The sequence below is a fragment of the Cynocephalus volans genome, chromosome 8 (assembly GCF_027409185.1).
Source record: "Cynocephalus volans isolate mCynVol1 chromosome 8, mCynVol1.pri, whole genome shotgun sequence".
Taxonomy (NCBI): domain Eukaryota; kingdom Metazoa; phylum Chordata; class Mammalia; order Dermoptera; family Cynocephalidae; genus Cynocephalus; species Cynocephalus volans.
Genome location: NC_084467.1, coordinates 64,334,015 through 64,357,184, shown reverse-complemented (window position 1 = coordinate 64,357,184; position 23,170 = coordinate 64,334,015). Strand labels below are relative to the sequence as shown.

At 35.4% G+C, this 23,170-nt stretch overlaps 1 protein-coding gene and 1 pseudogene across 1 annotated transcript in view; one reads left to right on the top strand and one right to left on the bottom strand.

The window, feature by feature from the left end:
- The window catches only part of TNNI3K (TNNI3 interacting kinase), a 291,813-nt gene extending 285,238 nt beyond the window's left edge, over window positions 1-6,575 (bottom strand). Inside the window, exons 1-2 of the mRNA XM_063104384.1 lie at window positions 6,536-6,575; window positions 5,842-5,950 (exon numbers count right to left, since the gene is read on the bottom strand). Of these exons, the coding sequence (XP_062960454.1) occupies window positions 5,842-5,950; window positions 6,536-6,575 (149 nt within the window). The remainder of the gene's footprint in view (window positions 1-5,841; window positions 5,951-6,535) is intronic.
- A 6,071-nt stretch (window positions 6,576-12,646) lies between these two features.
- Window positions 12,647-22,635, top strand: LOC134384171 (adiponectin receptor protein 1-like; annotated as a pseudogene).
- Window positions 22,636-23,170: the final 535 nt, after the last annotated feature.

The following is a 23,170-nucleotide window of genomic DNA, read 5'->3' as shown; positions in this document are numbered from 1 at the left end:
CCAAAACACCAAATAATATTTTTATTCTATTTTAATTATAAGATGACATTTCCATCCTCAATATCCTAATTATTGCCTTGATAAAAAATTTCTACTCTTCTTAAATAAGGTCAGCCTGCAATGTTTCTGGAGCTATTCATTTTACAATAGCTAAATTTCATAGCTGGCTATAGCATTGAAAAAAAAATGTTTAGAAGGTATTTCATTTGGAGGAGGAGTGGTGGAATGCAGCTGGTCCCAGAGGAACTTTTCAGGGAGAAAATAAACTGAAGGTACATCTCAGAAAGTCTCCTTCACTTTTCTACTTTTTTTTTTTTTTTTTTTTTCACTTTCTCTGAATATTTTCACTGCTTTCTCATGGAACAGAGAATTCTTTTAACCATTTTTGTAAATGTATTAAACCTGATCAATTTCAAAGTGAGATATTAGCATAAATGAACAAGATATATCTCTAATCTCTACTCAGTACCAAAATAGATTTAAAGTGAAAAAAAAAAAAGTTGTTTTGTGTTTGATAAGTCACGGCATTGGAAAATCATAACATCCCTAGAATATCCTCAAAGTTTCAAATTTCCTATTATAGATTAAACACAAAAAATAGGTTTGACAATAAAATTAGCAAAACTTAGTTCTAAAATTTCTTGTGACTTAAAAATACATTCAAATAAAATAATCTAATGGGAAACCTTTTAAAAGTCACATGTGGAGAATCATATGTAAATGGTTTTCAAAGATTATGAACGGATAACATGTATTCCCTGGGGATGGCTTTTTAAAAGTATTTTCTTCTACTGTCACCCCTGGAGCAGTTCTAATACACAGGATATAGCAAAATTGTAAAGTGGCAGAAGAAAATGTAAAATTTTTAAGATAGTTCTGATTCATGTCTCTTGCCTCCTCCTAGGTTGAGAACCACAATTATGAAGATCAGACATTTTGAAGTCAGATACAAGTGGATGCAATCCCAGCTCAGTCATACAAGTTGTGAAACCTAGTTCATGTCAGTTTATTTTGATTAGGCTCATTTTCTTCAGGTATAAAATGGCAATTGCAATACCTACCTCAGATAGGTTGTTAATATACACAGTAATTATTAGCTTTTAACTATTTTTTTTTAAAAAAAAGACTAGTCAAGTGCAGTAGTAAGAAGGGGGGAAAGACCAGAACAAGTTCAATCTGCAACTGACAATCAACTGAGATAGCTCACTACCTTTGAACCAACCTTTTTTTTTTTTAATAGTCTCCTAAGAGATTATTATAAACTAGTTTCACCGGCCACAAGGAAATAAAAGGACTATGTACAGCCTTACAGGAAACAGACAGGGAGCTGAGGAGGGCCAAGATTAGTCTAGGGCCTTCATGGTCACATTTCTGGACAAGTGGGCCCTGTAAGGGAAACAGCACAACCTGGTGAGGATCCGTAAACAACACCATAACAAACAGATCTGTAGCAACGTAGCCCTGGGAAATCGGGCTCACAGCTTTGTGGAGCTACTTCCGTAACTCTGTGGCCATGGGTCAAAGAAGGCTTGGCATACCTGAGGGAGGGGGCCACGTTGGACCAGCCTTTAAGTAACATTTTTAAGTGCTTACCATGTGCCAGACACTGTGCTAAAGCACTTTACATATATACGATTAAGATTACATGTGCTATAATGCACATACATACACTGAGTAGCTTGCCTGGCATATGGTAGGCACAAAGTTATTAGTTTGTTTTCTTTTCAAGTGCTATGCAAATAGGTATTACAAATAAATACAAATATAACTAAGTCTACATAAGGTAAAGAAGCTGGCATTAGTGAACATATATAGTAGTAGGGAGACAAACCTGTAAATGCATACAAACAACAAAACACCATGTAGTAAGTGATATTGTATTGATAAACATTAAGATCAGAGGCAGCACAGAGGAGGAAATCATCAGATGATGGTACTCTATCATACTACTTCTGTCTTTCCTTCTCCTTTTTGCTCTCTTTTTTCCCTCATCTCTTCCTGTCCACCATCTATTACCTCAAAAAATGTTCAAAGTTATGAGTAAATGCAACTTTATAGCAGAAGATGAAGAAAGATTCCATCTCCATTCCCCTCATTCCCCACATTAAGCTCCCATTCCAAAGTGCTATAAATTGGCATAAGCAAGATAGTGATTTAGCTCTCTTTGTCCATATGGTTTTTGGTTATATTGTGGGTAAAGACTATGCCAGCAAGGTTGTGTATTTGAGCTGACAAAGCAATAGTGCATTACGCAGTAGAATATCTCCTTTAATGAATGAAATTAGTATCTACCGTAAGGAAACTTGTAAGCAAATGAAAAGATACAAACAAACAAACCTGTGTTTAAGGAATCCTCCACCTACAACTCCAGTGTTAAATGTTCCTTTTTGGACATCGTATACAGTTTCTTCCTATGTGTTTAGAGAAAGGCTGATACCAGGTATCATAACACAGTTACGAATCAAAGAAGTGCACTTTACATTATATAAGAAATGAATAAGGATGAGAAATAAAGATATTCTAACATTTATTTAGCACCTAAAATGCCCTAGTACTCAATTAAATGTAATTTCATACAATATTGGGTTTAATCTTCTAAACTACGCTTAAAATTTTGGCAGATGAGCTAATGAGTAAGACGATTTATATTCTTTCTTTCCTTATCATCCATCATTTTATTCTAAAGAAAAGAAAATTCTCAGAACTCTGCCCTAGAAACAATGACTTTCTTTTTAGATGATGCTATCTGCCTAGATGCAGTAAGACAAAACAGAGTACTCTGATTTTGTTTGTTTTTCACTCTCTTGGCTCTCTATAGACCATACCAGTTGCTCACTTTCTATTTCTATGTCCCTCATCCCCTCACCAATATCATCACATCAGGCAAAGAGTTCTCAGTGCAACTTGGATATCTTTTTAGAGTCGTAGTTTTCAAACTTTAGCAGAAGCATCATTTTTATCACACGTAAGTATTACCTGGGGAACTTGCTAAAAATTCAGGTTCCTGGAAGTCACGCCCAGAGATTCTGATTCATTTGATACAGGTTGGGGTCATGGAATCTAACTTTTTAGCAAGTACTGCAGGCTACTTTAATGTAGGAGGTTTGTAGCCCTTGGAGAAACACGATTCTAGACCGTGGGTGATCCTCACCTCGGTTTTATCATCATCACTTCTGGCTACTGAGGCATTTCTGCAGCTTCCTTAATGCCTTCAGCACGAGGCTACCTGTCTTCCTCTCCACAAAACGCCCCACCTTTTTTCTCAGGGAACTTGACATTCATTTTGATGAGCCTTCTAATACTTTAGTCTCAAAAGTTTTCAAATCCCTTTCTATCACAATCTTTAAAACCTATATTTCAGATTTTTGGCATCATCCTGAATTGTTACAACATTATACATTTTTAATGTTGAAAACATCCTTTTCATATAAAAATATTTCATCCTAATTTTCTCATTTCCTAACTTTAAAAAGACTATTTGTTACTCCCACTCCATAATAAAGTCTTCTGCCTTTCAAACTGTCCTTATTTATTCAATCAATCATGATAATAGAAACTTCCAATTGTTCAATGTCCATTATGTGTTGGACCCTGTACTCAACATTTAATTTACATTATTTTGCAAATATCCTGTAAGGTAGTTATTATTTACCTCGTTTTACAAATGAAATGAGGCTCAGGAAGATTAAGAAACATATCTAAGGATATACAGCTTGTAGATAAAAGAACCTGGATTTAAAACACTAATACTGACTGGTATAGCTTTCTTACTCAATTTATATAATATGATCAAAAGATGACTCTTTATTGCCTCCCCTAGACTTTCCATGGTACTCACCCATTCTTGCTTGTATATCTTTGCTTAACTATGCCTTTTATCTATGTTTTTCAAAATTGATGAATAAATTAAGACCCAATTCTTTTTGTATTTGAAAATCATACTGTTTTTTCTTTCATTTATCACTTGTTATAGTCTGTCTTCTGTTAGTGTTATTTATATATGTAAGTCTCCCCTCAACCAAATTATGAAATCCTAAAGCACAGTATAATAGAAAGAGCTTTGCTGATGGAGTCAGGCAGACATTACTGTAGGTCACATTCTAGCATTTACTGACTATACAATTTTGACAAGTCACAATACCTTGTCTGTAATTGTTTATTTATTATTCACCAAAGTTAATATAATTCACCATACAGGATTATGGTGAGGACTGAATAATATTGTATATTCGATGTGTCTAGAAAAACACCTTGAATATAGCTGGCACTCAAAAAATTCTAGACTATATTCTTCCTGACAGCGATCCCTGTCAATACTAATTAGTAAAAAGAAGGTCACATTTGTTGCATTTAGTGGAAATGTAGGAAAAGTCAGCTATAACAGGAGTTGTTGAAATAGCTGGTAGTTGTTAATGTGGTATGAGAAAAAAGAAAAACAACAACAACCTGTATCTCAAGTCCAATGTTAGGCATAATCCTTAAAAGGATCTGTCTAATTAAGTTAGCCTGGACATTTTTGCTTACTAAATTAAAAAGTAATAATAAATAATTTAGGCATTGATTTTATAAAATGGAGGAAAATCAATTTAATCACATTGTATTCAGCATATTGATTTGAGTCAATAAGAGCTAGAAGGCTTATGATTAAGTTATACATTCATATCTTTTATTCCAATAAAATAAGTATGTATGTATAAATCTACTGTACCAAAGCTCCAGTCACATCTCTACAAGAATTTCAAATATTTTCCTGTATGTGTGCATGTGACACTACATGCCAAAGTCAGCCCAGTGGTATCGCATCACAGTGTCAGTGGTGAGTTCATCATCTTGGGCCAAACAAAGTGAATCAACTTCTTAGCAAACAATAAGTTGAGCACTGTAAAGGCCTTATTTATTACATTTACAAATTTCATATAAACTATATTATATATGCATGATTTTATTTGCCAGTTATGTGAGATTTATATGTTTACTATATCTAAAATATCTTTTTAAAAATGTGTCATTTGGTTATTGCTTTACACTTGTTTTCTAGGTAAAATAGAGGAAGGTCTTTGCCATGAGTGCGTTACATGAATAACACAGCTCTAAGTGTGAACATGGCTAATTGGCCCATGTGGAACTTTTCTCGGCCAGGCAGCTAACTTCACTGATCTTCCAAAGTGCATCTAGTTTCTCAGTGTCAGATTCAATTTCTTCAGAAAGTTGTTTGTGTTTATAAGGGTCCTGCCCCTCTTTTCTGAACATTTTGTGTCTTCCAGGGTTATGACACTATCCCAGATTATTATTTTTTCTTGTTATTAAGGAACAAAACCCATTGAAATCCCAAAGCCAATATTACATGCTGTTATATTATTGTTCAGGGGCAGAATGATACTCAGTTCCATTAAGAGACAGCCTTTCAATGTCAAGAGACCAGAGGGTTGTTAAAATTGAACTTACCCTAGTAGAACAAGGAGAACAATGACAATGTGACCAATATGCTACCACCATTTGGGAAGCGAAGTCTTGCTGTTTGTGGCCGGCATGGCTTTCAAGAATGATCTAATTCCAGAGATTATTCAGATCAACAATGGCTAGCTTCTAGGCGCCTCTCTCTTTAAACTTTAGTGATAAGAGAATGCAAGTCATATTTAAAGGAGGTGAAACGTTTGTATTCAGAGGGCTATAGGAGTAGTCAAGAAGAGATAACTTGATATACTAAGGATTTAGAACATGACTGGTTATATCTGAGGTTACATGGTGTTTTTTTCAAATACAGAGAAATATCTGAAAATAAAATGAATAATAAAGACACACACACACACACACACACACAAATAGCTCTAACAACTTTACCCAAATATATGCCTTAGTTCTGTAAGTTCTTTTTCCTTGATCTGCAGGTCATCTTGTAATCTTTCTATTATAACAACATAAGATTCACTGACTTTCTTCTTCCATTCATCTAGCAAAGAAAAACAAATGGGATTGATTCATAGCTGTGTTTTGCAAAATGTAGACACAGATCATAACATACAAGTAATCAAAACTCTATTTTTTATTCTGGATTCTACAATACTTATTTAAATTATTGATTGTAAGTTTAAAATGCAGATGTTCATATTTAAAATGTAATCATATTGAATTGTAGTAATTAAGAACCCATTTGATATTGGATAATATATTTACATAGAAGAATATATTTGACTTATTTCATTTGATTTTATTGCATTTTAATTATAGCAATCTCTAGTTGTGAGACAGTTTTTAGTTTTTAAATACTAGATACTTAAGATATAATTCTAAAATCTCTATATTCAGCAGTATTTCAAATGTTTTTCTATTACATTATACCAAGAAACTAAAATAATATTTTTGTGAGGAAGCTCTTTCATAGAAAAATAATTTGAGTTCAGATAGTCTTCCAAACACTTTCGTATAATACACTCTCTTATCTTCTATATACAAATTAACACATATTTCAATGAGTTGTTAGTTATCTTTAACTATAATTGAACCATGCTACATTTAAGGAAATAAGAATAATTACCAGTACAAGTTTGGGTTGGTCTGGATTTATAATTTCCCATTTGCTAGAAGTTTCTTCTTTTCCCCAGTGTAGTTCTTTAGGTTTTAAGATTTCAAGTTCAAGTGCAGTGACAGTCCAGTTGAAAAATACTTTGATAGTCTGGCTAAAAATAAGCCAACTGCCGAAAGGAATGTCATGCTACAATGACAGAGAACAAAATAGCATGTGCTTTCAAGGGTGAAATCATAAAGGGAACTAATCAGTCTGTTTAAAAGAGCTATATCAAAAATAAATAGCAAATGTTTCAATAGGATTATTTGCTTCCATCAATTGATTACCTACTGATACATACCTTTGTGGGCCATTTATTTAATAGATAAATCTAGAAAGGGATTCAGTTACATCTGAAGTTCAGAAAAGAGCTATTAAAACTGCCAAGATCTTCTTTCAGGATCATTTTCTCCTAAGCCAAAATAATGGCAGTTGGAAAAGAGTGATTGGTGATAGAATTTGTCTACATAAATAAATAATGGATATATCACATCTTATGGCATGTAACTAATAGAAATAAATGTAAGTTTCACCTATATAAGTGCGACAAAATTACATTTGTAGGAAGAAATTCTCAACATAGACCATGATTAATTTATACTTCTTATTGATTATTCTGACCATAAGAATCATAGATAAGCTAAGATACTGAGTTCTACAAATAGTAATTTTTAAAATAACAGTAACAAGAGCAATAAGATTAAGGTGATAATGTTTACTATGTGCCAGATACTCGTTCAAGTACTATACATACATTTTGTCATTTATACTTCATACAATCCTGCAAGATAGATATTACTCTCATATTGTAGGTGAGAAAATTCAGAGTTGCTAGCAGGTATCAGTTCTGGGACTATGTGACTCTAACATCAGCAAGACATTGTTATTAACAAGTCTTTCATAATTTCATAATTCCTTTTCATTTACCTTCCATTTACTTTCTGGGGGCATTTCTCTTTGTATATGCTTATTTCTATTGACACAAATGAACCCAGATATGATATAGAATAAATGGAAAACCCAGAAAGAAAAGTTATAAAACATATAACTATATATTTATTTTAGATAATCTTATTATATACCTAAAAGGTATAAATTTCAATCTTGAAATTCACCTACAGAGGTTATAGTTTTAATATAATAGTATGGACTTCATACTTACTATAGCTGAATCTTCCAACAACTCTCTCTTTTTGAAGCAAATGATTATACAAATTCAAGATTCCTCACACCTTTTTCTCAGCAAAGGCAATCTAAATTCCAGAGGAAATGGCTTCCATACTGATTAGATATAGGTGAAGAAGCAGGTATTTTGCTTCATAGACATCTCTGTCCTCACTTAGGTATAACCTCTTTGTCTCTCCTCATCAATACATGACTATCATGGGTATTGATATCTGCTATAATGCCGGGGTCTCTGGTCACCTTGGTCCATACATTCTGTATTCTTATTTGAAGGCCAAACACCTTCAGTTCTGTCAGCTTTCTCTCAGCAACCGTGCAACCCCCATTCTTTCAGTTTGGACAGTCTTTGCTTTCCAGACATGCTGCTCTCAGGGCCATTGGCCCAGGCACCTGGCTTTATTAATGCTTCTCTTTCTTAAAAATTATACTGGTTAGGCTTGTTTAAGAGGCTTGCAATCTCCCAAGGTTATACCTTGGGAAATAACGTACCAGCTCTATCTCCACTCAGATTTCCCTAAAATGACCCATTGTTTCTATACCTAAAAATCCAAAGGAACAGGGTTGAGAGCAGGGCTCTAGGCCTTGGACATCAAATCTATTTTCTTTGATCTCCTTTGTTATTTTCCTCTCCCCCATCTCAGATCTTCTACCTGTGTGTGTGTGTTTGTGTTTATCTCTTCTCTACATGAAGAAAAAGCTAGCTCTTACATCATCTTACATTGTGTTTACAATTTCCTATTTGGGAAACAAATATGATGCACTGCTTTTTAGAATTTTTCCTTTGATTTTCAAAAATATTTTTATTTTCTCAAAAAGCCTGGCTTTTACCAGTGAAAGCTTTGGCTTTGAGAGCTACTATTTCTGTCCTGAGTTTGAAAATCTAATCAGCAATTCATCTGAATTCTTCCACACCCTGGAGCAATAAATTTTGCTGAAAAAAAATGGGAGGATAGCAACATAAGAAATACAGGAAACGATACTGAACTACAACAGTTTCCTAGTTCAAAAGGAACAATATCTTAAGCCCCCTATAAGAATGTGAGTCTAAGTAATGGGTTGAGGCTAGTGGAGTTCTTGTGGGTACTTTCAGCAAGGTGAAGAAAAGGCTCAAATCAGTAAATGATCCAAGATAACACTATCGCTTTTTTCTCCAAAGAATGCTGGAGGGAAACAACACAGAATCAGAAAATATTTTCTCCACTACTCAGTACTTTTCTGTAAGACTACATCTTTCTACCTTGAGTTGGCCACTTACTCTAGATTGAACCCTACTCTTTCTAGTCCTGAGACTTCCAGAAATTCAGAAAACATGTTATGTCATACATTATGAAAAACACAACCCAATGACAAAAGTGGTCATCTTCTGTGAGAGCAGATACCACGTGAGGAGCTTTGTTAAAATAAAATTGAAAGCTGGGCTCCATCCCTAGAAGTTCTGATTCAGTAGATCAGGAGCAGGACCCAGGAATCTGAATTGTAATAGACATCTCTGATGATTCTAATGTAGATGATACTTGAAGCATCTTTTTAAAAGCACTCATTTTAGGTTGCTCAAAGGGAGATGCCCCCCTACTTGAGCTTTTTTTTTTTTTTTTTTAGCTTTTGAATTCCACATAATAGAAAAGAGAAGAGGTAAGCAGGAAAAAGAGAAAAGAAAGAAGATTGTTTCAAATTTTCAGCGTTCCATCCTGCGGTAATCCCTGAGGCAATACATAATTTGGTTGTGCATGTATATAGTCTCATATTTTAAAAGTATTCATAAAAAAATGGAAGCAACCAGGATTTTCTTTCATAAGTGAATGAATAAATTATGGTACAGCCAAAAAATGAAATATTATTTAGAAATAAAATAAAGGAGCTACCAAGCCATAAAAAGTCATGGAGGAACTTTAAAGGCATATTGCTAAGTGGAAGAAGCCAGTCTGATAAGGTTACATACTACATGATTCCAACTATATGCCATTCTGGAAAAGGCAAAATGATAGAGACACTAAAAATATCAGTGATAATACCAAGGTCATGGGTTCAGATCCCCATACCAGCCACTCCCCAGGGGGAAACAACAACAACAACAAAAAACTCACCAAGTATCAGTAAGACGAAAAGCTGGAGCACAAGATATCTTTAGGGCAGGGGAATTATTCTGTATGATCTGTAGTGGTGGATACATGACATTACGCATTGGGCAAAACCCATAGAACTGCAGAAAACTAATGTAAACTACGGGTTTTAGTTAATAATAATGTATCAATATTGATTTACCAATGGTAACAAATATACTACACAAATGTAGGATGTTAATATAAGGGAAACAGTGGGGGGACAAGAAATACATAAGAACTTTCTCTACTTTCTGCTCAAGTTTTCTGTAAACCTAAAACTACTGTAATAAAAAAAAGCCTATTAATTTTAAAAATTAAGAAAAAATATGAAACAAATAAGTGAGGCCAAAACTATAGTAACTCCTTCACAAGACCATTTGAATTTTTCAGTGAGATATCATAACTTATAAAGAAAAGCTCCAAGGAACTCTAAAGAATACATGACTAATAGTAAGTACTGTTTTTTGTTTGTTTAACTTTTACACTTGCTTGTTTTTCATTCAAAAATGTCAGGATATATTTAATAAATACTGTATTTCTTCAACTATTCCTGTTTGTCTAAGCTTCACGTTCTATTGGATTGTCTGAATTTAGCATTAATGCCTCCACCTTTTCAACTGATTTATCCAGGTCACTTCTGCTCACACATAGACGTGTTATAATACTGCTTCAATGAGCCCATTTACACTCTTTCTGAACTCCTTTATTTGGGGTTCATATGATTTATTTATCCAAAGCTACACTTATGCATTAGCTGTTTATATTGTTTACTGGTTTGCCCATAAATATTTACAAGGCTGCTTTCAAGATGAAAAAGACATAAAATTGACCATCACTTCTTCTACCTTTATGATTCCAGTAGAGAACTTATAAAGAACATGTATCCCATGAAGTCAAACTGATGCACCTGGAATGTACTTATCACATTTAAAAGTGAGTTAATATAAATTTAAGTATAAACTTAAAATCTAGACCTTTTTGTGTTGTATACGAGTTCTTCTTAACATATTAAGACTTGGGGTAAGTCTAGATTTTTGATGTGTTGCATCTGGTTGACAAACAATTAAGAGAATAACTGTTTTAAGCATAAGAAACCAGAATTGCTAATTGGCTTATTATATCTAGCTTTTATTCCTTGTTTTTAACAAGCACTAAATGATTTATATTGAAACAAATTCATTTATTTATTTAAAATTTATAATAGCTTTATTGAGGTGTAATTCACATACCATACAATTCTCTCATTTAAGGTGTCTGATTCAATGTTTTTTAATATATCCACAGAATTGTGCAACCATTACCAAAATCAATTTTTTTTCCCTATAGGCACGCAAATTGACAAACTCTCCTCAAACTCCCAACCAAAATCAATTTCAAAACATTTTTATCAATCCAAAAAGAAATTCTATATCCATTAGCAGTCACTCTCCATTTCCCTTAAATCCCCATAGCCCTAGGCAACCACTAGCGTACTTTCTGTCTCTATATATCTGCCTATTCTGGAGATATTTAATCATATATAATTGAATTATATAATATGTGTTTTTTTTGTGACTGGTTTCTTATACTTAACATAACGTTTTCAAGGTTAATCCACGTCGTAGCATGTACCAATACTTAATTTCTTTTGAATCCTGACTAATGTTCCATTGTATTGATACATCACATCTTATTTGTCCAATCATCGATAGAGATTTGTGTTGCTTCCACTCTGGGGGTATTATGAATAATGTTGCTATGAATATATATGCACAAGTATTTGTGTGGACTTATGTTTTCACTTCTCTTGGGCATATAACTAGGAGTGGAATTGCGGGGTTATATGGTAACTCTATGTTTAACCATTTGAGGAACAGCCATACTGTTTTCTAAAGAGGCTGCATCGTTTTACTATTCCATATCAGTGTGGAAACGTTCCAATTTCTCCACATCTTTGGCAGCACTATTATCTATCTTTTCTATTATCCTAGGGGGTATAAAGTGGTATCTCACTGTAGTTTTGTTTTGCATTTTCTTGGTGGCTAATGACGTTGAGCATCTTTTCATGTGCTTATTTGCCATTTGTGTATCTTTTTTGGGAAATATCTTTTTAAATTATTTACCCATTTTTTTTATTTTAACTTCTCAATATACATTGTAGTTGATTTGTCATGTCCCTTTACCCGTTCCTCTTTGAAACAAAGTCATTTGAAAGAGAAGTTGAACATTGTTTGAGATACCTACAATTACCAAGTTTACAAAATTATCTGATTAATTTCCTTTTAAATAATATATTTTTGCATTTAAACAAGCATAATTCTTAAGATTCTTATTTGCCAAACAAGTTTACTTTCTGTTCCACTGGAATGTCTAAATTTATAATATGTTGGACCATAAATCACCATCATGAATCTGAACATCGCTGAGGTAGTATTACGATAAATCCTCAAAAATGAATAGGACTTGAGAATACATCACAATGAAAATAAATGTAAAGAAATCAATATCACAGTAATTTAAACAGTATCTCTAACTGTGAGAGTATATTAAAGGAAGGAAAAAAAAAACAATATTGCTATTTTTTTTCCAATATAGCACAATAGTAAATGTAAGGATCTTGATATTTCTTGTGCTTTCCTTTGCTGGTGGCTGAACAAGAAAAAAAGTTTATTAAAGAATCTAAATTAAACAGGGACAAGAGTCACACCTTTGTCATTGACTACAACTTCTTTTTCTAAATTAATAGGACTTTTTTCAATGGTCAGTTCAGCTCTTTATTGATTGATTGACTCAGTCATTTATCCATCCAATAAGCATGCATTGTACCAAGCATTCCAAAGAGCTCATGGGGGCCAGGCGTGGACAACTAAACAGGCAACTGCAGTACAGCTATAGGTAGTGACATACATGATTGGTAATGAGAAGGTGCATCTAATAAAGCCGAGATTTCAACCAGAAAAAAGTTTCTTTGATGGATTAAAACCATCAGAATAATCTAAGCTTCATGACTCAGGCCAATTTAATTCCTTCTTCATCCTTCTTTCTCCCCTTTTCAGAGTCAGTTGACCTGCTAGGAAAATGACATTGTGCTATAATCACAGTTCAATTAATAATTAATTATTCTTTTGGTCAAGTAACATTTTCATGCCTGAGGTTCATCATTCATAAAACAAACAAACAAATAAACAAACAAAATAAAGGAGGGGAAGGAAACAAAATCAATTATTTCTACTTATACTTAGGTTTTTTTTTTTTTTTTGCTTACTAATTATCCACTCATGGCTATTCTTCAAAGTGAAAAGAAAACTAATTTGATGTAAGTAGTACAAATTATTCAGAAGTTCAAAAAGTGAACTACATAGCATGTGGTTGTTAGAAAATCCATAGACATGTAGCTAACTATTATATAGCTAAATGAGATGAACAGGTTTTGTTAAGATCCCCCTCACTGATTCAATGACTATTTCCCTATTGCTTGGTACAGTGGTCTTCAGTGCCAGAGAAATCTAAGCTGCTGGATTTGCTAAAGTGTCCTGTAGTTTCAAAAGAGAGAGAAATCAGTCATGGCAGTCCTTTAACTTTGGGGAGAAGTCCCATTCCTGCTTTTCTCAAATGCTGAAGGCCCTGAGACAGAACAGCATTAGCATAGCATCATGTCTCTGGGTTTATGTATGCTTCTTGTATGATTACTAGTCTGCTGAGTAATTCTATATGGCCAGTTCTTTGCTTAGTCACTCCAAGCAGAGACAGTTGCAATAAGCAGTCTGCCCAAACATAATCATCAATATTTTTTGTTACAACTCCTCCTATATCTTCTCAATGGCAAAATGCTGATCATGGTTATCATGCCATACAATTTTTTTCCACCATCTTATATATCAGTGGCAGAAATTAGCATTAGCCCTTCATATGTACTCAGATGTTCATGATCTCTCTTCCATTCACACTGTCCAGCTCAGCATGCCACAAATCAGAACTGATTTTAACTCAATTGTATACTGTTTCTATCCATTTTATACTTTGGTTGTGATACTAGGCTGGTTTTCTTCACAGCTGAAATTTCACACGCTATCTTGAATATCCTGAGTAAAAATTAAAAGGAGTGTCAGGAATTATAATGTTGTTCAGGGTACAAAAAAAAAGTCAATGTCAACTTTTACCCCAGCCCCATTAAAGGATCAATACATTTGCTTGAGTGGATCAACAGAAAGTTTTAGGGTAACATAGAGTTTTGATTCTTTTTGCATGGACTATTTTCTCTGAAGCCCGTTATTCAGGGGACTTGTGATAGCAAGTAATGTATGAGTTCGTCCTCAATGCCAGTCAGAGTTTTGAACATAAACCCAAGTTAAGAGCTTCTAATCCAACATATGTCCTAATAGATTTATATATCATTTTACTGGCATCCAAATGACATACTATTGCTACACAAAATTCAGTTTTGGATCTAAGTCTATACAAAAATGACTTACATTTTCAATTAGAATTTGTGAAAATGTTACATGTTTTCCTTACAACATTACTCCCTTTCTTTACTATGGATTATCAAAAGTAGACTATAATTATTCTGAATTTCAAAACCATTTGTTTTACTATAAAGCCATCTGTTTTATTGTGGTAAGCATATATAACATAAGGATTGCCAGTTTAAGCATGTTTAAACATACTATTGCGTGGAATTAATTACATTCACAATGCTGTGAAACCATTATCTCTTATCTATTTCCAAAACTTTTCTGTCATCCTAAACCTAAACTCTGTACCCATTAAAGCAATAACTTCTCACTATTCCTTCCCCTGTTTTGGGTGACTGCTATCTACTCTGGCTCTGAAGTTTTCTTTTTTCTTTTTAACTTAGACCCATGATAACTGTATATATTTATGAATCACAGTGTAATATTTGTATATGTTTATACAGTGTGCACTGATCATATCAGTGTATTTAGCATATCTGTCACTTCAAACATTTGTCACCTCTTTGTTTTGGGAACATTCAACTAGCTACTTAAAGTTCTATAGAAATTTGTTGTTGTCTATAGCCTCCCTATATTACCATAGAACACTAAATCTTATTCTTCCTATCTCTCGACAGTTTTTATTCATTGACCATTCTCTCCCCAACCTCTCTTTCCCACTCCACTTACTAGTTTCTAGTAACCTACTCTCTACTTCTATGACACCAACATTTTCAACTTCCACATATGAGTGAGAACATTCAGTATTTCTCTTTTTGTGCCTGGCTTATTTCATTTAACATAATTTCCTTCATGCTCATCCATGTTGCTGTGAATGGCAGAATTTCATTCTTTTTTATGGCTGAGAAGTATTCCATTGTGTATATCTACCACATTTTCTTTATCCAATCATCCATTGATGGACATTTAGGTTGGTTCCAACTCTTGGCTATTGTGAACAGAGCCACGACAAACATGGGAGTGCAGGTAATCCTTCCACTTGTTGATATACATCCTTTGGGTATATATCCAGTAGTGAGATTGCTGATTGTATGGTAGTTCTATCTGTAGTTTTTTGAGAAATCTGTATACTGTTTTCCATAATGGTTGCACTAATTTACATTTCTAGCAATAGTGGATTAGGTTCCCTTTCTCCACATCCTTGCCAGCATTTATTTTCTATCTTTTTGATGATAGCCATTCTATCTGTAGTGAGATAACATCTCATTGTGGTTTTAATTTGCATTTCTCTGATGATTAATGATGTTGAGCATTTTCTCATTCACATGTTGGCCATTTATATGTCTTCCTTTGAGAAATGTCTATTCAGTTCCCTTGCCCATTTCTTAATCAGATTATTTGCCTTTTACTATTGAGGTATTTGAGTCCCTTGCATATTCTGAATATAAATCCCTTGTTGGATGTATAGTTTGCAAGTATTTTTTCCAACTCTGCAGTTTATTTCTTCACCGTGTTGATTATGTCCTTTGCTGTGTGGAAGCTTAATTCTATATGATCCCATATTTTTATTTTTGCTTTTTTTGCCTGTGCTTTGGAAGTCTTATTAATGAAATCTTTGCCCAGTTCTATCCTATATCCTGAGGTGTTTCCCCTGTGTGTGTGTCTGTTTTGTTTTGTTTTGTTTTCCCCATACACCTGGCTGGTACCGGGATCCTAACCCTTGACCTTGATGTTAGCAACACCATGCTCTAAACAACTGAGCTAACTGGTCAGCCTGTATTTCTTCTAAAAGTTATATAGCTTTGGATCTTACATTTAAATCTTCAATCCATTTTGAGTTGATTTCCATATATAGTGAGAGCTAGAGTTCCAGTTTTATTCTTCTATATATAGATCTCCAGTTTTCCCGGAACCATTTATTGAATAGACTGTCCTTTTTCCAATGCATGTTCTTGGCTCCTTTGTCAAAAATCAATTGGCTGTAGGCAGGTGGATGTATTTCTGAATTCTCTATTCTGTTCCATTGGTCTATGTGTCTTTACCATGCTGTTTTGATTACTTTAGCTTTGTAATATATTTTGAAGTCAGGGAGTGTGATACCCCCTGCTTTGTTCTTTTTATACTAGATTGCTTTGGCTATTTGGGGTCTTTTGTTGCTCCATATAAATTGTGGGATTGTTTTTTCATTGTTTGTCATTGGTAGTTCAATGGTAGTTGTTTGTCATCGGTAGATTCAATGCAGTGAATTTGTAGATTATTTTGGGTAGTATGGTTATTTTGACAATATTGATTTTTCCAGCACATGAACATGGGATGCCATGTGTATCTCTGTGTCTGTGTGTCTTCCTTAATTTCTTAATCAGTGTTTTATAGTTTTTCTTGTAGTATTCTTTCACTTACTTAAATTGATTCCTAGGTATTTTTTTTTGGTAGCTATTGTAAATGGGATTGCTTTCTTGATTTCTTTTTCTGCTAGTTCATTGTTAGCATATACAAATGATACTGATTTTTGTATGTTGATTTTGTATCCTGATACTTTACTGAAGTTTTAAAAATCAGGTCTAGCAGTATTTTGGGTAGAGTCTTTAGGTTTCTCTCTATATAAAATCATATCATCTGCAAACAGGGACAATTTGACTTCCTCCTTTCCAATATGGATTTCCTTTATTTCTTTCTCTTGCCTAATTGCTCTGGCCAGGACTTCCAGTACTATATTGGATAAAAGTGGAGAGAGTGGGCATCCTTGTCTTGTTCTAGTTAAAAACTAATAGCTTTTTCCCATTCAGTATAATGTTAGCTGTGGGTTTGTAATATATAGCATTTATTGTATTACAATTCTTTCCTTCTATACCTTATATGTTGAGAGAGTTTTTATCATGAAGGGATGTTGAATTTTATCAAGTGCTTTTTCTGTGTATATTGAGGTGATATGTTTTTTTTTTGTTTTTTCTTTTCATTCTGTTGATGTGATGCATTGCATTTATTGATTTGCATACGTTTAACCATCTTTGCATCACTGGGATAAATCTGACTTGATCATGGTGCATAACCTTTTTGATGTGCTGTTGTATATGATGTGCTAATATTTTATTGAGAATTTTTGCATATATGTTCATCAAGGGTATTGTCTGTAGTTTTCTTTTTTGTCTGTGTATCTTTGTCTGGCTTTGGTATCAGGCTAATGCTGGCCTCATAGTATGAGTTTAAAAGGTTATGAGATCTAAAGGGAGAGGTAGGTGCCAACACAAGAATAGTTGGGGACTTTAATACCCCACTCTCAGCATTGGGTGGATCATCAAGACAGAATATTGGCTTGCCACATTTGCCCATCAATCAGGCCCCTCCTTCCACTGCCTCTGCACAGACTGTTAAGCTCAGCAAGTCTTGTGGCAAAGGCACTTTGGAACTGCGGTGGGGCAGGGCAGAGTGGGGACTCTGCACCCCAAGAGGACAGATGCCCCTGCTAAACTGCCACCAGTGCTATGACCTTGCAGCCCAATATCTCATGACATCAACAACCCTGGATCTCTTTTGCCACCTCCAGGTCACTCTCTGGCTGAAGAGGAGCATGCAAGCCCAGTGCCCCAGGAAGAAGAGAAGGACATAAAGGTAGTGACAGTTTCCATGCAAACCCACCATGCAATGGAGAAGATGAAGGAGTTTGTGTATAAGGTCTGGGAGGGATCTTGACTGGCTGAGGGACAAGGACTACCTGCTATATGGCCAAACATCATCCATTCCCTCTTTTTGGGATTGCTTCAAGAGCACTTTCCACGTGCATACAGAAACTGGCAACATCTGCACCCATTTTCTTGGTTATGCACTGTTTCTATTTTCAGGAAACTTGACTATGCTCAGACCAAATACGTACTTCATGGCCCCTCTACAGGAAAAGGTGGTTTGGGGGATGTTCTTTTTGGTTGCAGTGCTCTGTCTCAGCTTCTCCTGGCTCTTCCACACCATCTACTGTCATTTGGAGAAAGTCTCTCAGACTTATGCCAAGTTAGGCTATTCAGGGATCACTCTCTTAATTAGGGGGAGCTTTGTCCCCTGTCTCTATTACTCATTCTATTGCTCCCTACAGCCATGGCTCATCTACTTCTCTGTCATCTGTGTCCTGGGCATTTCTGCCATCATGTAGCATGGTGGGACAAGTTTGCCACACCTAAGCACCAGCAGACAAGAGCAAAGGTGTTCCTGGGACTTGGCCTGAGTGGTGTTGTGTCTAACATGCATTTACTATTGCTGAGGGCTTCATCAAGACCATCATAGTGGGTGAGATGGGCTTGTTCTTCCTCATGGCTGTTATGCACATCACCAGAGCTGGCCTTTATGCTGCTTGAATTCCTGAGCACTCCTTTCCTGGAAAATTTGACATATGGTTCTAGTCTCACCAAAATTTCCATGTCCTGGTTATGGCAGTAGTCTTTGTTCACTTCTGTGGGGTCTCCAACCTTCAGGAATTCTATTATGTCCTGGAAGGTGGCTGCACTGATGACTCCCTTCCTTGTTTACACCTGAGGGGTGGAAGAGGAACTTCCCATGTGCTTTTTTTTTTTTTTTTTTTTAATTTGTATTGAATCAGATTGATTATACATATATTTGGGGCTCAACATTGAGATATATTGATGAAATCAATATTACTAGTGTGTGTACGCAATTCTGCATTCCTGAACGGTCTCCCCTGAGTGGTCCTGCACTGACTAGGGGGCAGATTGGCTGTCCTTGCTGTGTCCCAGTGTTTTCTCAGTTGGCCTGTCTCCCCCACCACCCATGCTCTAAACAATTCCCATGGGACAGGCCCTGTGCCTGTCCTTTGCAATGACTCACTAGCCCCTGAATGGCTCCCATTTTTCAGCTGTTCTGGCTCTTTGCTCCTGCATGGGTCCACAGGAACTCTACTGGTGGTCTTGCTGTCCTTGGGGCCACCAAGGCCCCCCTCTCCTCTGCTGTCTCCAAGCAAAGGGCACAGCTGCAGCTTCTGTCAGCTCCTGCTCCATGCACTCAGCAGTTCCAGCCTTAAAGTGTCTATGGCATGAAATGCTCAGAGCAGTTTTTTCTTTCTCTCATCATGGTTTCTCCTGCATTCACAAACTCTGTAGGTCTCTCCTTCTCTTCCCCTGAGCTCCAGAAGCCCCAGCTTGGCTGATGTTACATTTTTATAGTTGTAAATTGGTTTATTTGTGGGAGACAGTGATGCTGAGGACCATCTATTCCACCATCTTGACCAGAACACCTATGTGTTTTTAAAAATAACAAATTTGCTGAAGTGAGAGGAAGAGTCTGAATTATCTGTTTCTAGAAGAAACCTTAGAGAATTTAGTACCAACCAAGCTGCTGCCCACTTTCACACTCACTGGGCAATAAACCTTCCATTTCTATTCCCCTGGCTGGGGATAGTCAAACCTAGCCATCCCCCTCCTAGCAATGCAACTATCACCCATCATAGAGACTGTACTTTGAAGCTCATGTTGAGATTTTACTTCTCTTCCAATCATTTTGGGAAAAATTATGAACTGAGACTCTTCAGAAATTCTGTGTTTATTTTTGGAAGAAAATATCCTTCTCTTATCCCATCCTTACTTTGTAATCTGGCTTATAACAGGCCATCCATTTTTGCAGCACACTTTTCAAAAACAATTATAACCTGGTCCTTCTTACACAGCAGGAAGAATAAAACCACAAACTTTTTCATAGCCAAGCTGATCATGGAAGTGTGACCAAGCTTCACATAACTTGAGTTTTATTTATTTATCTTGTCTTGGCAGAGTAATGTAAAATTAAAATGAGGAAAAATATTTAATATTTAATACCAAGCTTTAAAAAGAAACCTGCTATCATTGTTATATATTTTGATGAAAAGACTATGATGATAACAAAAGAATGTACTGAAGATACTTGACATTCAAAAACAAACAAACAAAAAAAATATATATCAATTTTGGATTTAAATGGCTCCATAGACCAGATGCACCTAGAAGACATTTACAGAACATTTCATCCAACAGCTTAAGAATACACATTCTTTTTATCAGTGCATGGAACATTCTCCAGGATTGACCATATCCTAGGCCACAAAACTAGTCTGAACAAGTTAAAAAAAAAATCAAAATTATATCAAATATTTTTTCTGACCATAGTGGAATAAAATTAGAAATCAATAATAAGAGGAACTTCCAAAACTACACAAATATATGGAATTAAACAATATGCTCCTGAACAACCAATGGGTCAAAGAAGAGATTAAGAAGGAAATCAAAATATTTCTTAAAACACAGATGAAGACAGAAACAATATATCAAAACCTATGGGATAGAGGCAAGGCAGTATTAAGAAGAAAGCTTATAGCAATAAACACCTATATCAAAAAAAGTAGAAATATTTCAAATAAACAACCTATCAATGCACTTCAAGGAATTAGAAAAGCAAGAACAAACCAAACCCAAAATAATTAAAAGAAAAGAAATAATAAAATCAGAGTAGAAATAAATGAAACTGAGACTAAAAACACAAAAGATCAATCAAATGAAAAGTGGGTTTTTTGAAAAGATAAACAAAATTGACAAACCATTAGCCAGACTAACCAAGAAAAAAAAAAAAGACCCAAATAAATAAAATCAGAAATGCAAAAGGAGACATTGCAACTGATACCACTGAAATACAAAGGATCATTAACATTACTATGAACGATTATATGCCAATAAATGTGAAAACCTAGAGGAAATGGATAAATTCCTGGACACATATGACCAACCAAGACTGAACCAAGAAGAAGTAAAAACCTGAATAGACCATGATGGAGTTTGGATGTGTTGTCCCCTCCAAAACTCATGTGGAAATTTGATCCCCATTGTTGCAGTGTTGGAAACTGATTGAGTCATGGGGGCGGATCCCTCATGAATGGATTAATGCTCTCCCTGGGGGAGGGAGGATTAATGAGTGAGTTCCTGCTCTATTAGTTCCTGTGTGAGCTTGTTGTTTAAAAGACCCTGGCATCTCCTCTCTCTCTCTTGCTTCCTCTCTCTTGCTTTCTCTCTCGCCATGTGATCTGCTTGTACCAGCCCGCTGCCTGCCACTTTCCGCCATGAGTAGAAGCAGCCTGAGGCCCGTGCCCGATGCAGCTGTCCCAGAATCGTAAGCCAAATAAACTTCTTTCCTTTATAAATTACTCAGTCTCAGGCATTTCTGTTATAGCAACACAAAATGGACTAATACAGACCAATAAAAAGTCATGAGATTGAATCAGTAATAAAAAGTCTCCCAAAGAAGAAAATCCCAAGACCAGATGGCTTTACTGCTGAATTCTACCAAACATTTAAAGAAGAACTAATACTAATACTTCTTAAACTATTTTTAAAAATTGATGTGGACAGAATAGAAAGCCATTTTTTTTTGCAATTACCACTGCGTTTGAAAATAAGCCTGTTTTGTACTTTTCTCAGAGTGGTAATAAGGACAGTAATTGCCTCTACTATTCTTGCCCTTACCTCCAGGTAAGTCATATTCTTACTTCAGGACTCAATTTAGATTTCAGCACTTCTGAGGAGTCTTTACCAACTTCACAAACCATTTTGACCACCTTCTCCTTGTTGCTGTCATTGTATCTAGTTCTCTGCTTTGTCTCTTGAACTCATAATTGTGGCACTGCAGTTCACCTTAATGCAGAAAAAAAAAAAAAGATGTGAATTAATGGATTTAAGCTCAGTCTAAAAAATGAAATTTTCATCAATACTACAGAGGTCAGTTCTGAATTACAGAGTGGAGGGAACTGCATACCCAAAGATGAGAGAAGCATATCTGTCCTGCCCAAGGATTCCTATTCTTCCTTTAGCACTAACCTTACCATTTAAGATCACACCCTCCTGAGGTCCAAAGTCATTTGATCTCCTGAGGTCATTTGATGCAGCCACTTCTAACTTCTGTGTTTCTGATAACTAGGTTTATTAAGTCATGATAGAATATGGACTTAGATTCTAAATCTTAAGTCTAATTGTTTAAGTTGGCACACTATGTGATATCATTTCCTAACTGCTGGCCAGAGTTTCCCAAGTCAAGGTCTGATTACACAAATACTTCCCTAAAACTATCCCATGTATTTCCCTACTTCATATAGGCTGCCAGAGAAAAAAATGATGAAGCCTGTGGTAAATTCCCTAAGGCATTTAAAATTTGTGTGGGCTTTAGGCATATCAGAATGAGGGATAAATGTAGGTTATTACATTGGGGTTTTCATAAATTAACTCCATCATTATCTTTTTGATACTCTCATTGCCCATGATGCTCGAAAGCATCCATCTCATGTAGCTATGGATTCTCTAAATAACGCATTTCTTCTCTTTGAACTATTCCATAAAACTAATTTCTTCTATAGAGTCTGGACATGTACTAATCCATAAAATCATCTTGAGATGACAGATCAGGGGTGCATCCTTTAATGTTACTAAGGATGGCTGTTAGTAACTATTTCTTTCTGATGGCCAAATATACATGCATTATATACATACATATACACACATTGTATTAGTCTGTTTGTGTTGTTATAACAGAAATACCTGAGACTGGGTAATTTATAAAGGAAAGAGGTTTATTTAGCTTAAGATTCTGGGACAGCTGCATTGGGCACGGGCCTCAGGCTGCTTCTACTCATGGCAGAAAGTAGCAGGCAGCCGGCAGGTACAAGCAGATCACATGGGTAGGGAGGAAGCAAGAGAGAGAGAGAGAGAGAGAGGAGGTGCCAAAGTTTTTTTTAACAACTAGCTCTCACGGAAACTAATAGAGTGAGATCTCACCCCCAGGGAGAACATTAATCCATTGATGAGGGATCTGCCCCCACGACTCATAAAGCTTCCAGCACTGCCACATTGGGGATCAGATTTCCACATGAATTTTGGTGGGGACAACACATCCAAACTCTATCACACATG